We start from the raw sequence: 14,247 nt of genomic DNA on the forward strand, positions 1-14,247 counted from the left end.
CCAATCCTCATCTTTTACTGGCTTTACTTCTTCCAAATCATCCTTTAAAGTCTCCATGTCCTGGAAAAGTCAGCAAGATGAAGAGAGAGGAGGAGCTGGATGTTCCTGATGACATATTCTCATCGATATTAGATGATGTGAAAAAGGAGGAAAAGCAGATGGCAGAAGAAGGGCTCCCACCTGTAGGGCAGGAGAGCGCTGGGGTTGGAGAAGTGGATATGCCAGAGCTGATTAATATTGTGTGTTTACTGTCAAATAACCTGCAGGAGATTGCAGGCAAGAACAGCAATAATATCCATATTGTGCCCCCACCTAACCAGCCAAACCCCATACCCGCAACAGCCCCTGTTTAAAAGTGCTGCGCGGCCATTAACAATGAAGAAGGACTACACAGTGCGGTCTCCATTATGAAAAGGCTGCTGTGTCTGGCTGTACCCTTTGGCCTCTTTCACACGGACGTCATGTTTTTGGCCCAGATAAGATGCAGGTGCGTCGCGGGAAAATGCGTGATTTTTCCACACAAGTGCAAAACATTGTAATGCGTTTTGCACACCTGTGAGAAAAATCTGCATTTTTGGTACCCAAACCTGAACTTCTTCACAGAAGTTCGGGTTTGGGTTAGGTGTTGTGTAGATTTTATTATTTTCCCTTATAACCATGTTATAAGGGAAAATAATAATGATCGGGTCCCCATCCCGATCGTCTCCTAGCAACTGTACATGAAAATCGCACCGCATCCGCACTTGTCCTATTATTGCCCACAAATCTCGTTCCGCGGCTTCATTCAAGTCAATGGGTCAGCAAAAAAAACGGAACACATACGGAAATGCATCCGTATGTCTTCCGTATCCGTTCCATTTTTGTGGAACCATCTATTGAAAATTTTATGCCCAGCCCAATTTTTTGTAATTACTGCATACTGTATATGCCATACAGAAAAACAGAGCGGAAAAACGGAACAGAAACAAAAAAACTGAACAACAGATCCGTGAAAAACGGACAGCAAAACACTGAAAAAGCCATACGGTTGTGTGCAGGAGGACTAAGGCAGAGTAGCTTGGGTATACATGATTTATAGAAATTTGCGACAAATTAATTTGTGACTAATTGAATTTCTTGGATAACTTTGGTGAAGTTGCCAAATCAAATTTTTCGCTCACCTCTAGTCTTCAATATTAAAATCCTGAAAATCTCCTTTAAGGCTTTGACGCTGGGTTCACACCTGAGCGTACTGTATGGAGCGCTCTGTATGCGCGATTTTATCGGGCGTTTCTATTCGCGGCCGGCAACAAGCAAACGCCCATTGTCGCGCATTCTCGGAAGTCTATGTACGGGAACGCGCGACCATACGCCCCAAAGAAGCTCCTGTACTTATTGGGGCGTAGGGCGTTTTACAGCGCGTTCGTACGAGCTGTAAAACGCTCAGGTGAGAACCATGCCCATAGGGGATCATTGGTTCTTGCCTGTTGAGCGTTTTACAGCGCGTAGGAACGCACTGTAAAATGCTCAAGGGGTGAACCCAGCCCGAGCCTATTGCTGTTTTGGCAATTAAAGTAGAACCTTATTCTAATTTCATACAACCCTTTTACTACAATGGGTCTAATTTAGCAAAAATTGTCTATAGCAACCAAGTTTTCATATTTACAGTATGTGAAAGTGCATTATGATTTTTTGTTATAGGCAACAAGACAATTTTTGATAAATCTGGCTCAATGTTTCTACATGCCAGACCTGTTTTCATAAGAGGTGCCATCTTGTAAATTCTTGTTTCCATAAAAGAGGACAAAACACCTATTTAAATAAATTTACTTACAAATAATAGATCCATATTGCTCCTTCCTTTCAGCCAAACCCGACCCGGGTTTCACCACTGCTTCGTCAAGTACTTCAAGTGGATGAAAGAAAGGAGCTGTGGGGATCCATTATTTATTTGTTTACCTGGTCTGTGAACCGAGCCCACATGGCGGAGGATACTGCAGCACTCAAAGTAGGAGACCTATGGATACTTTTATAAATTTATAGTGGGTGTGGCGGTAGCGGGGAAGGAGGCGGGCCGACCAGTCTCTTTTATCATTTCCTACGCCTGTTTTAGGTGTACAAAATGATATAAATCTACGACAGCAAGGGAGCTGGCGTAGATTTAGGCTGGCCGTGGATGCGCCTAAGTTATGAAGAGGCTGGCGCCTCTACATAACTTAGGTGCATTAAGCGCCAGTTCAGGGTTCTAAAACACCCGTCTAAATAAATACCCCCATAGACTTTAAATAAATTGGTGTCCGTACCATCCACTTGGACTTTTATACTGGTTTTGATAGCTTTTAGGGATACTCATCTCAGATTTAGCTAATAAAAGAGGTCCATTGTTGGGGAGCCCATTAGGGTCCCTAATAGAGCATGTGACTGGAAGATGTCTAAAAGATCACTAAAACTTTAAAAAACATTTTCAAGATGAATAAACATACTTTCTCCATGCAAAAAATACAGGCAATGTAAGCAGCACCTACAGCTTACAAGAGTGCCAGAGCAGCTGCTGTGTATTTGTATTCCCTGCATTCGTCCTCCTCTATTACCCAAAGTACTCCGACATATGAAGGGAGCAGTTTGGATAACAGATGTATGTCAGAGAATTGATCAAACTGTAATTCTGTAAAGTAGCTCCAAAGCTGGTTCTTCATTCTTCGCTGAGGTATTTCTGGTTTTGGTTACATATCATCAGGGAAATGTATGAAAAACTACTGCAAATGAAATGTGGACAAGCCACCCATAGAAACCTATTAGACTGCAAATTTTTTCGGCTGCACTATATTTTATAAGGCCTTTTATACACGACATTGGAATTACTTATACATGATTACAATTATTCTTACTATTTAGTAAATTGAGAATTGGAAATTCTTTTTTCCTTTGATTTTTGCGTATTTGTTTTTGTCATTTGACTTCTGTGCTGGGACAATGCTATTTATCATTTTGTCTGAGCTTGATAAATGCCCAGTGTTGCACCTGTGTCCATCAGTTCCAGGTCAGTAACTGGAGAGCAGGATTACACAGGAGAATGCATTCTTTCTGTCTAGACAGCTGTAAGACGTATAACTTCATGGGATTGTACAATGCAGTGGCTTCACTGGTATTAGTAAATGTGGTCTACTATGCCCAGTTATTGCCAGTCACAATGTCCATATAGCAATCAGCATTTCCTTGCTTCCTCCAAGCTCTTGTGCTGGTGTGTCCTTGCAGCAGCCATGAAACAGAGAGGATAGGAGTGGTGGCTGAGGCGAGGATGGTGGTTGTAGTACTCATGATGCCCAGTTATTGCCAGTCACAATGTCCATATAACAATCAGCATTTCCTTGCTTCCTCCAAGCTCTTGTGCTGGTGTGTCCTTGCAGCAGCCATGAAACAGAGAGGATAGGAGTGGTGGCTGAGGCGAGGATGGTGGTTGTAGTCTCTTAGCAGATCTGAGTCTATCTCCAAAGTATGCCTGAATTCTCAAAGCTTTCTATTCTCCCAGACCAGTGTGCTATGGAGTCCATAAGTGTTATACAGGTTATCTCCACAGTCTTTATTATGCACCTCTTCTCAATGTTTGCTACACACTCCAAGATAATGCTTACCGCCTTCCTCAGAGACTGTTTTAAGATCTGTCAATTTCCCTTGCTGGCTGGTTTCTGCCCATGGCTACTTCTTTCTTCATCTTCTCTCACTGTCTCTGTCTCAATTGCAACAACACTGCACACACTATGGGAGAGATTTATCAAGACCGGCACTTTCTGCAATGGTATTGATATCCCCTGCACTACTGAAGGATCTACCTAATTTATGACGAAGCGCAGGCCTCATCATAAATTAGGCGCATCCTCTAGCAGTCTGTGCGCCTAAGCAGAATACAGCTGCTGTAGATTTCTGGCTTTATTTGTGCTAGAAAACTGGTGTAAATGAAGATAAATTTGTCTGTGTTAGCCATGCCCAGTTCCCACCCTTGCCACACTTATTTTGGAAAAATGTTGAGGGTGGTGTAAAAAGAAGCTTGCAAGTTTGCAACTTTTTAAAGCCACTTTTCTGGTACAAGGGAGATGATAAATATCTTCCTAAGTCCTAACCACCCCCTACGAGGGAGGGTGGACCATCCCTAGCAACTGTTAACCCTATCTTCAACCTCTAGGGCAAAACAAATATATCACATAAAATAAGGATGTTTTTAACCCTTTATGCAGTGGGCTGCCAGCTACTGCATCCTGGTCTCTGAACCTCAGACTTCTTCTATTTTTGGTCAAAATTGATTCTGTACTGCCTAAATCAGTGTAATTCGAGAATAGCTGGTAGCTCTTCTGATGTCTATTTTTATAAATATGTATATTCCACATAAAATAATTATCCAGTAGCACTTTTTCTTAGAACTCTGTGTTGTATTGTTCCTTTGTTATAAAAAATTAGTTTTTACCATCCACTTGGCAATGAGGCGTGCTCTATATACTCTAACGCTGTTCAATCAATGTTGACAGTGTAAGACTATGTAGGGACAGACTCGGGTCTGTCCAGAGGATGGCAAAATACAAGGTTCTAAGAAAAGGTGCTCCAAAACTGTTGATTCACGAGGAACACTGCTATTTATTTTCTTCAGTAATGTTGACTTGGATGCATCAGTGACTTGTGCATAGTTGCTCGTCTGTGTTCCAAACACAACTGCTTTCTCATCTGAACTGTGCTGCTGTCTGTCCCCAAATAGTGGTTGAAGGTTGGTTCTGTAAATGCTTTTATTTAGAGTTCTTAGCTTGATTCAGTTGTTTACATCTATAACTCTGCATATCATAGGTATATACCACACTGTGATATTGCTGCACAATGATAACCAGAAGCAACAATAGAACAGCAGATCAGTCAGCTCTTGGTTTGGGTTGAATCATCCATGATTTTTACCTGATGTTTTAGCAGGTCCTACATTGCACTCAAGCCCATGGGCCACATGTACTACAGCAAACGGCTGTACAAAGATTGAAAATTTGCAACTTTTTGAGATCTTCTGCCGTGCAAGCCGCTTTAGAAAATTTGGCAGGGCTTAACAGTGTTTATTAAATATACTGCATGTGTACAACAAAATTTATTGTCTATAATAGGGGTGTAACTAAAAGGAAGTGCAGTGGTTTCAGTAGCCCCAGGATCAATAATCTTAATGGGCCTAAAAGGTCCCCTCACCCCATATGAATTTGTAGAGGTCACAATTTTCTCACCAATCAGTTGATTGTCTGATGTGTGCCTGTTCAATTCACCAGCTGCCAAGAGACCAGTTAAATCCAAGAACAGAGAATCCAGATTTGATGCAAGCAATTAATATACTTTATTCATAGGCTTCACTGTACTGATTGATATAATAAGAGTAGCCATTGTCAATGTTTTGGACTGATGGTCCCTCCTCAGGCTTGGCAGTGGATAACTATGAGTAAAGGATCCCATTAAGAGTAGCACTAAGGGTGGGGTCACATCACTTTTTTCCCATCCTTTTAACATAGTAACATAGTGAATAAGGCCGAAAAAAGACATATGTCTATCCAGTTCGGCCTGTTATCCTTCAAGTTGATCCAGAGGAAGGCGAAAAACCCCAGTGAGGTACAAGCCAATTTTCCCCACTTAAGGGGGGGGGGGGGGGAATTCCTTCCCGACTCCAATAAGGCATTTAGAATAACTCTCTGGATCAACATCCCCTCTATAGTAGGTATAGCCTGTAATATTATTACACTCCAGAAATTCATCCAAGCCCCCCTGGTCTGACTAGTGATGTATAAAGTGGTAGGACTATGTTCTCATCACGGGCATCTATGCCCCTTTTGATGCAAACCATTATCTTATTGGCCTTGACAGCAGCCGCCTGACATTGTTTTTTACTGCTTAGGCTACTTTCACACCTGCGTTCAGGTGTCCGCTCGTGAGCTCCGTTTGAAGGGGCTCACGAGCGGCACCGAACGCAGCCGTCCAGCCCTAATGCATTCTCAGTGGAGGCGGATCCGCTGAGAATGCATCAGTCTGCCAGCGTTCAGCCTCCGCTCCGCTCAGTGAGCGGACACCTGAACGCTGCTTGCAGCGTTCGGGTGTCCGCCTGGCCGTGCGGAGGCGAGCGGATCCGTCCAGACTTATAATGGAAGTCAATGGGGACGGATCCGCTTGAAGATGACACCATATGGCTCAATCCTCAAGCGGATCCGTCCCCCATTGACTTTCAATGTAAAGTCTGAACGGATCCGTTCAGGCTACTTTCACACTTAGAAATTTTTCTAAGTTATAATGCAGACGGATCCGTTCTGAACGGATGCAAACGTCTGCATTATAGGAGAGGATCCGTCTGATGAAACATCAGACGGATCCACTCTGAACGCTAGTGTGAAAGTAGCCTTAGTTTGCTGTTTATTAAAATTCCTAGGTCCTTTTCCATGTCAGTGTTACCCAGTGTTTTACCATTTAGTATGTACGGGTGACTTGCATTATTCCTTCCCATGTGGATAACCTTACATTTGTCAGTGTTAAACCTCATCTGCCACTTCTCTGGCCAAGCCTCTAATCTATCCAGATCCATCTGTAGCTGTATACGGTCCTCTTTCATGTTAATTACTTTACACAGTTTAGTGTCATCTGCAAAAATTTATATTTTACTGTGCAAGCCTTCTACAACATCATTAATAAATATATTGAAGAGAATAGGGCCCAATACTGACCCCTGAGGTACTCCGCTAGTGACAGTGACCCAATCTGAGTGTGTACCGTTAATAACCACCCTCTGTTTTCTATCACTCAGCCAGTTACTTACCCACATACAGATGTTTTCTCCGAGTCCGAGCATTCTCATTTTATATACTAACCTTTTATGTGGTACAGTGTCAAATGCTTTGGAGAAGTCCAGATATACGACATCCATTGATTCGCCGCGGTCAAGTCTAGAACTTACCTCCTCAATGAAACTGATTAAATTAGTTTAACATGACCAATCCCTCATGAAGCCATGCTGATATGGCGTTATTTGCTTATTTTCATTGAGATCCTCCAAGATAGCATCTCTTATAAAACCTTCAAACAGTTTACCCACAACAGATGTTAAACTTACCGGCCTATAGTTTTAAGGTATACAAAAAAATGTATACGTTAAGCAGATGCCTCAGACTGATGCCATACAGTGGCATCTGTTCACCATAGAGTTCCATTGTAAAAAAAAAACAATTTATACTTTTTTTTACCGGACTGTGCAAGATACAAGAACGCAGTGTGCTGCATTTTTGTATCTTTTTTTTGTAACATATACAGTACAGACCAAACATTTGGACACACCTTCTCATTCAAAGAGTTTTCTTTATTTTTTTTGTAAAAAAACTGAAAATATGTCATATTCTAGGTTCTTCAAAGTAGCCACCTTTTGCTTTGATTACTGCTTTGCACACTCTTGGCATTCTCTTGATGAGCTTCAAGAAGTAGTCCCCTGAAATGGTCTTCCAACAGTCTTGAAGGAGTTCCCAGAGATGCTTAGCACTTGTTGGCCCTTTTGCCTTCACTCTGCGGTCCAGCTCACCCCAAACCATCTCGATTGGGTTCAGGTCCGGTGACTGTGGAGGCCAGGTCATCTGGCGCAGCAACCCATCACTCTCCTTCATGGTCAAATAGCCCTTACTTTCAAAGTTTTCCTAATTTTTCGGCTGACTGACTGACCTTCATTTCTTAAAGTAATGATGGCCACTCGTTTTTCTTTACTTAGCTGCTTTTTTCTTGCCATAATACAAATTCTAACAGTCTATTCAGTAGTACTATCAGCTGTGTATCGACCTGACTTCTCCTCAACGCAACTGATGGTCCCAACCACATTTATAAGGCAAGAAATCCCACTTATTAAACCGGACAGGGCACACCTGTGAAGTGAAAACCATTTCAGGGGACTACCTCTTGAAGCTCATCAAGAGAATGCCAAGAGTCTGCAAAGCAGTAATCAAAGCAAAAGGTGGCTACTTTGAAGAACCTAGAATATGACATATTTTCAGTTGTTTCACACTTGTTTGTTATGTATATAATTCCACATGTGTTAATTCATAGTTTTGATGCCTTCAGTGTGAATCTACAATTTTCATAGTCATGAAAATAAAGAAAACTCTTTGAATGAGAAGGTGTGTCCAAACTTTTGGTCTGTACTGTACGTCAAACGGAGGCATAAAACGTGATGTGAACCCACCCTAATCGCACTGGCCACACAGTGGAAAAGGGGCAATGCACAGTGACATCCTAAAAATATGTTTGGTGTACTGTCAGGGGAGGTTAGGCTCATATTGAACTCTTGCTTTGTTAGTGATAATATTGGATAACATAAATGTACAGTTAAGTGGCCATTCCGAAGGGCTCATTCACATAAGAGTATTTCTCCGTAATTCCCTTTGTTTAAAAAAAAAATATCAGAGCAGAATATAGATTTTAAATCCTATCAAAAAGCCCTAAAAAGCATGAGATAATCAACTCCAAAATTGATAGCATGGCAGAAGTCTTAATAATCATGTGAATATGAATGTTGAGCAGGAGAAAGAAGGAATATTAAAGATAACCTTAATTCATGAGATCTCACAAAGAGACACGGGTCCAATTCAACTTTCATTGAGAACCTTTACCTTAGGGCCACATTAACCTTTAGGGCCATATCATCCCTGTATAAATTCTGTATGTGTCTTTGCATAGAAGGATTCTGGTTACAAGAAAGAGGATTACATGGTGTAGAGCTTAAATTAATATCTGTAATTATAACCACTCCACCGCCAAAGGATCTGCAAGGCTGTATGGATCTCATCATTGTCATTATGTATGAGACCAGTGATTTGAAACCTGTTCCAGCTGTTGCAGTTGTACAACTCCTGTCATGCCCTGATAGCAGCAGTCTGTCAGGGCATGATGAGAGTTGGTGCTTTGCACCAACTGGAGACCCACAGGTTGGGGAACATTGTATTACACAAATGGATGTTCCTATAGTGAATTTTACCCTACCCCTCCGCCATGTTGTAACCTGCCATCAACATCTCTTTAAGGTATGGTGCTTCTTGACTTTGACTCTATATATGTATGTATGGTATATACTGTATATGCATATATTCACATTAGTGTCTACTAAAACTTTGACCATTACTGGTTTTCAGTTACTTACTCTATCCTCTACCAGGAATAAGACTTGCAAGAATCTCGGGGAAGGTAGGAGAAGGCAATATTTGGGTTTTGCACTGAGCTTTAGGTTTAGGAATACCCTCCCCCCTTTGTCTCTCCCAGCTGGACAGCTACTAAGGAACCTCCTCCACCTTTCAAATCCATATAGTGCTGAGTTACCCTCTCCTTCTCATGGACTTCTCTCTCTCCCAGACAAACAGCTCCTGGACATCAGAACTGGCTGTTACATGGTCTGAGAGATCCCACAGTGCAAAGTCCTGTCAGCAGCCCTGTGAGCTGTTAAAACATTTGCATGCCTTCATACAGTCGATAATACAGGCCACTGACAGTCATGTATCTCCAAGACTGCAGAAACCAAAAAAGGCCAGACCTGACAAGAAAGGTAACTTCATTTTACTTCCCATTTCTTTGTCCTCTTCTACATTGACCTTTAACCCTGTTTGCTTGCTAAGCCATTCCACTGCTTCTGAATTTTGCAAAGAAAAGTCAGTCATGTACTTATATAGGGTAAAAGAAAACTGTCTGGACCTGGAACACTGCATATGTTTAACCCATGCAAACCCTTGCTGCACTCCAGGCACTGTTGGCATTGGCACGGTTAACTAATGCCATGTATCAGCTGCATTGTGATCTGCTTAGAAAACTCTACATAGTCAATGAGACTACATGAAAATGATCTGCATATTCCATGACTGCCAGGGTGCTATATAGTATATTATTTTATACAGCATAGGTTTTGTATTTTTTTTTGCCATGTGACTAATATTGACTTTCAAAGAGCTAGAATTTTGTTTCACTGCACAAGAATCCCAGAAACTACGATTCTCAGGAAACTTGGATGCTAAGAGTTGTAGTTTCATATCTTGTTCTTTTTCATTTTATATATTATTCAACGCTTTAGTCATTAATTGTTGAAGAAAGAAAAAGAAAACTGCAGCAAAAACAGTCTGCCATGTTATTTTTTAGGCAATATTTTATTATAAAGTATTTTTTTTACTTTATTTTTATAAATAATAGTATATGTCCACTTTTTACAGTTTTATAGAATTAATCTACATAAAACATTGAACAACTTTGTAAATATATTACTTTACCTATCTTGTACTGAACTAAATTACCGTTTGCATTATACTCCTGAGCTGTATTCATATATCTTCAGAGGTGAAATCTTCCAGCATTCTTGACTGATTCAATGTCTGAACAGAACTTTCTATCATAATATACATTACAAAGGTGCTGATGTAGAAAGATCAAACTCTTGTGAGGCTTAAAGGGGTCGTCCAGGATTAGAAAAATATGAATCCTTTATTCCAGCACCTCACTTTACCTTCAGAGCTGTAATACCACACCCAACCTATTGACAGGTGTGGTGCTGTTTTTGGAAGAAAGCTGGCATCTTTTTCTAATCCTGGAGTAACCCTTTAAGCTCTTAGAGATGTTTCTGACTAGCTTGCTGACTTTTCACTAGAAAAACGCAAAACTGCGACTGCAGCTTGAGAATATAGAAAAACCTAACACTCTTGATCAACACAAGATTACCAATGCAGTACATTTATAAAGTTGCTCAACTTTTATGTATGTTTTATTTTATTGTAAACAAAGCTGTAGCTAGGGGTTTCTTCGCCCAAAAATTCTATGAGATATCCTCCAATACAATGTTACTCAACACATACATATCGTGCATACATAAATATTACTGCTATATGATAGATACATACATACATACATACATACACATAACACAAATGACACTAACAAATATTTATAATATCTACATGCAGATACATACACATTATACACACAACACACATAATGAACACAGGTACAAACACATTCCATACACATATTATACATACCTACCTCTCCTGCAGAGCTGTCACATGCCAGCGCTGGAGAAGGGCCGTGGTACGCAGAGCAGAGCCTTTTTCCTTCTTAAAGGGAACCTGTCATCAACTTTATGCTGACCGTACTGAGGGCAATATAAAGTAGTGACTGAAATGCTGATCTCAGCGGTGTGTCACACATCAGCTAAAAGTAAGTGGTTGTCGAGAACTAGTGTTGAGCACGAATATTCGAATAGCCACTTCGAGAATTCGCGAATATTTAGAATATAGTGCTATATATTCGTTATATCGAATATTCAGCATTTTTTTCCATCTGAACACATGATTAATCTCTGCTTCTTGCTTGTGGGCCAATGAGAAGGAAGCAATGTCAAGTTCACAACAATACTTAGTGCACCAATCAGTAATCTGTGGTCAGACCTGCTAAAACGTGAAGTGGCACGTAGTGCGAAAAAATATTCTAAGCACTCCCGATTAGCGCAATCACGAATATAGTGGAACACTTGACTCTATCTGCATATAAAGCTATTCTAATGTTCTGCCGTGCCAACCATTTTCTCCAGTCTCAGGAAACTTATACCAGCTTGAAAAATGTAGACAAAAGGGACCCACGCCTGTATTTCACGTTATGAATTTGCATTACGCGATTTTTACATTGCCGATTTTTTCGCATTTAATAAAATAATCTCGAATTCTCAAAATTCGTCGAATGAATGACGAATATTCTACAAAATATTTGTGAAATATTGCAAATCATCACTACCGAGAACCAGCATCATAATCATTGCAGCACAGACCTTGAAAAGAGTCAAATCTACCTGAGAAGAGTCCTGGTTATTCCTAATCTCCTGCTCTCCCTACCCATCTGCTGATGATTGACAGGCTTCTACCTAGTTTTTTCCCTTTCTATCTAGGAGAGAACTGCCAATCATCAGCAGATGGGTGAGAGAGCAGGAGATTAGGAATAACCAGGACTCTTCTCAGGTAGATTTGACTCTTTTCAAGGCCTGGGCTGCAATGATTATGATGCTGGTTCTCAGCAGCCACTTACTTTTAGCTGATGTGTGACACACCGCTGAGATCAGCATTTCTGTCACTATTTTATACTTCCCTCAGTACGGTCAGCATAAAGTTAGAAAGGTTCCCTTTAAGCTGCTCTCTGCAGACTCCCTCCCTCTTTCGTCAGTCTTGACAAAGCTGCTTCCCCTGTCAGGTTACAGCAGCCGTTACAAAGCATTAGCTTTTGCAACTTTTTGTAGTATAGACAGAGGATGGAGATGGAAGGCAGAACCATATATTGACATCTCTACCTAAGCTGGGGCTGGTGTCCCAGCTGCCTTGTTTTGCTATGCCCCTGATGTAAACTTCAGAATAGTGCTGGGCATACCTTTTAAAGAGCTGAACCTGGACATAACCCCTTCTTCCCCTACTCAGCCCCTCTGATTGAAGCATTGGAGCATTTCATGCTCCCCCTTGCCCTGCACTGCATTTCCCAGGGCAAGGGCTGTTTGTTTACCTTTTTACACTATTAGGCGGAGGGCAGCGCTAAAGACCACCCATTAGTGCCGGCGATGTCACCGGGCTCACTGCTAGGCGGAAGCCTCAGCCTAGCATAGCCTGGTACATCATCGGATCTTAAGAAAATGCTCTTGCCCTACGCTATACAACGCAGGGCAAGGGAGAGCATCGGAGCATGGTGTAGTTTCCAAAATGTGGTCACTTTTTGAAGGTTTCCATCGTAGGAGTACCTCAGGATCTCTTCAAATGCAACATGTTGCCCAAAGACCATTCCAGCAAAATCTAAATCTATCACATATGGTAAATGTAAATTGCTAACTATTTTATGAGATATCACTACCTGTCTTAGGCTACTTTCACACTAGCATTTTCAATTTCGCTATTGAGATCCGTCATAGGATCTCAATAGCGAAAGAAAATGCTTCAGTTTTGTCCCCATTCATTGTCAATGGGGACAAAACTGAACTGAATGAAACGGAATGCACCAAAATGTATTCCGTTCCGTTTGGTTGCGTCCCCATTGCAGACAGAAAAATGCTGCAAGCAGCGTTTTTCTGTCCGCGATGTGGTGCGGAGCAAGACAGATCCGTCCTGACACACAATGTAAGTTAATGGGGAAGGATCCGTTTTCTCTGACACAATAGAAAACTGATCCATCCCCCGTTGACTTTCAATGGTGTTCAAGACGGATCCGTCATGGCTATATAAGACATAATACAACCGGATCCGTTCATGACGGATTCATGCGGTTTTATTATTGTAACGGAAGCGTTTTTGCAGATCCATGACGGATCCGCAAAAAATGCTAGTGTGAAAGTAGCCTTAAAAGCGGAGAGGGGCTGAATGGGGGCAGAAGGGGTTATGTCTGGGTTCAGCTCTGAACCCGGACAACCCCTTTAAGGAACCAGTCTCGAGAAAATTTGATTCAACTGTTTCAAAACCAAATAAAATTATTTTCTTTTTTTTCACTGAAATAAATGTAAGAAACATTTATCACAAACACTACAGGCCTACAAAAGGATAAAAAGCTAAATAAAAAAGGATAAAAAGCTAAAATGACTGCACATAAACCCTACATTGTGTGGAGAAAACTGTATATAATATGGCATTGGTAATTTGGTGTTATAATTTTGTTAGATGTGATTATTAAAAAAAGAGATGCAGAATGAATCTACTTCATAAATCAGGCTCAGAATGAATCACACTCCTCAAATAAATCCATTTTTCAAAAAGAAAGTTAAAACTAAGCACACTTAAATTAATTAGATTTGGCTACGAATTTCACAAAAATTAGTCCGCCAAAAGAATACAAAGTTTTTTTTTAACCTGTTGCTGACCACCCATAGACTATAAACATCCTAGGGGTTCAAAAATTGCGGCTGCATACTCTGCATACTCATACAGATGCTGAGTGGGGGGACTGCTGTCAGTGGCAGCAGGGCAACCCATAGAGAAGATAAGAACACAAAGAAACGTTTACACAGCGCTGAATGAGCACTGTATGTACAGCTGAGGAAGCGATATGCCACTTTCTGCTCTGGCCTGGCGGTCATGTGACTGCCTGGGCCGCAAGACTGCAGCAGCTGCCAGGACTTCCTGAGACCCCAATCAGCCCTGCAGTGTGGCTGTACAGCCTTTGTGGGGGTTGTATTCCCCCTGTAACTGGGGCTACTATGTCAGCCCGAGTTACTGTAGAGATCAGCATTAAAAAAAAATT

General features: G+C 41.2%; 1 protein-coding gene across 1 annotated transcript in view; it reads left to right on the top strand.

Moving 5' to 3' along the window:
- Nucleotides 1–9,360: 9,360 nt before the first annotated feature.
- Nucleotides 9,361–14,247, top strand: part of LOC121002472 (insulin-like growth factor III) — a 69,057-nt gene continuing 64,170 nt past the window's right edge. The window contains exon 1 of the mRNA XM_040433924.1: nucleotides 9,361–9,550. Coding sequence (XP_040289858.1) covers nucleotides 9,500–9,550 — 51 coding nt within the window. The 5' untranslated portion in view covers nucleotides 9,361–9,499. The remainder of the gene's footprint in view (nucleotides 9,551–14,247) is intronic.

Source organism: Bufo bufo, chromosome 1, assembly GCF_905171765.1.
Source record: "Bufo bufo chromosome 1, aBufBuf1.1, whole genome shotgun sequence".
In the NCBI taxonomy this organism is placed as follows: domain Eukaryota; kingdom Metazoa; phylum Chordata; class Amphibia; order Anura; family Bufonidae; genus Bufo; species Bufo bufo.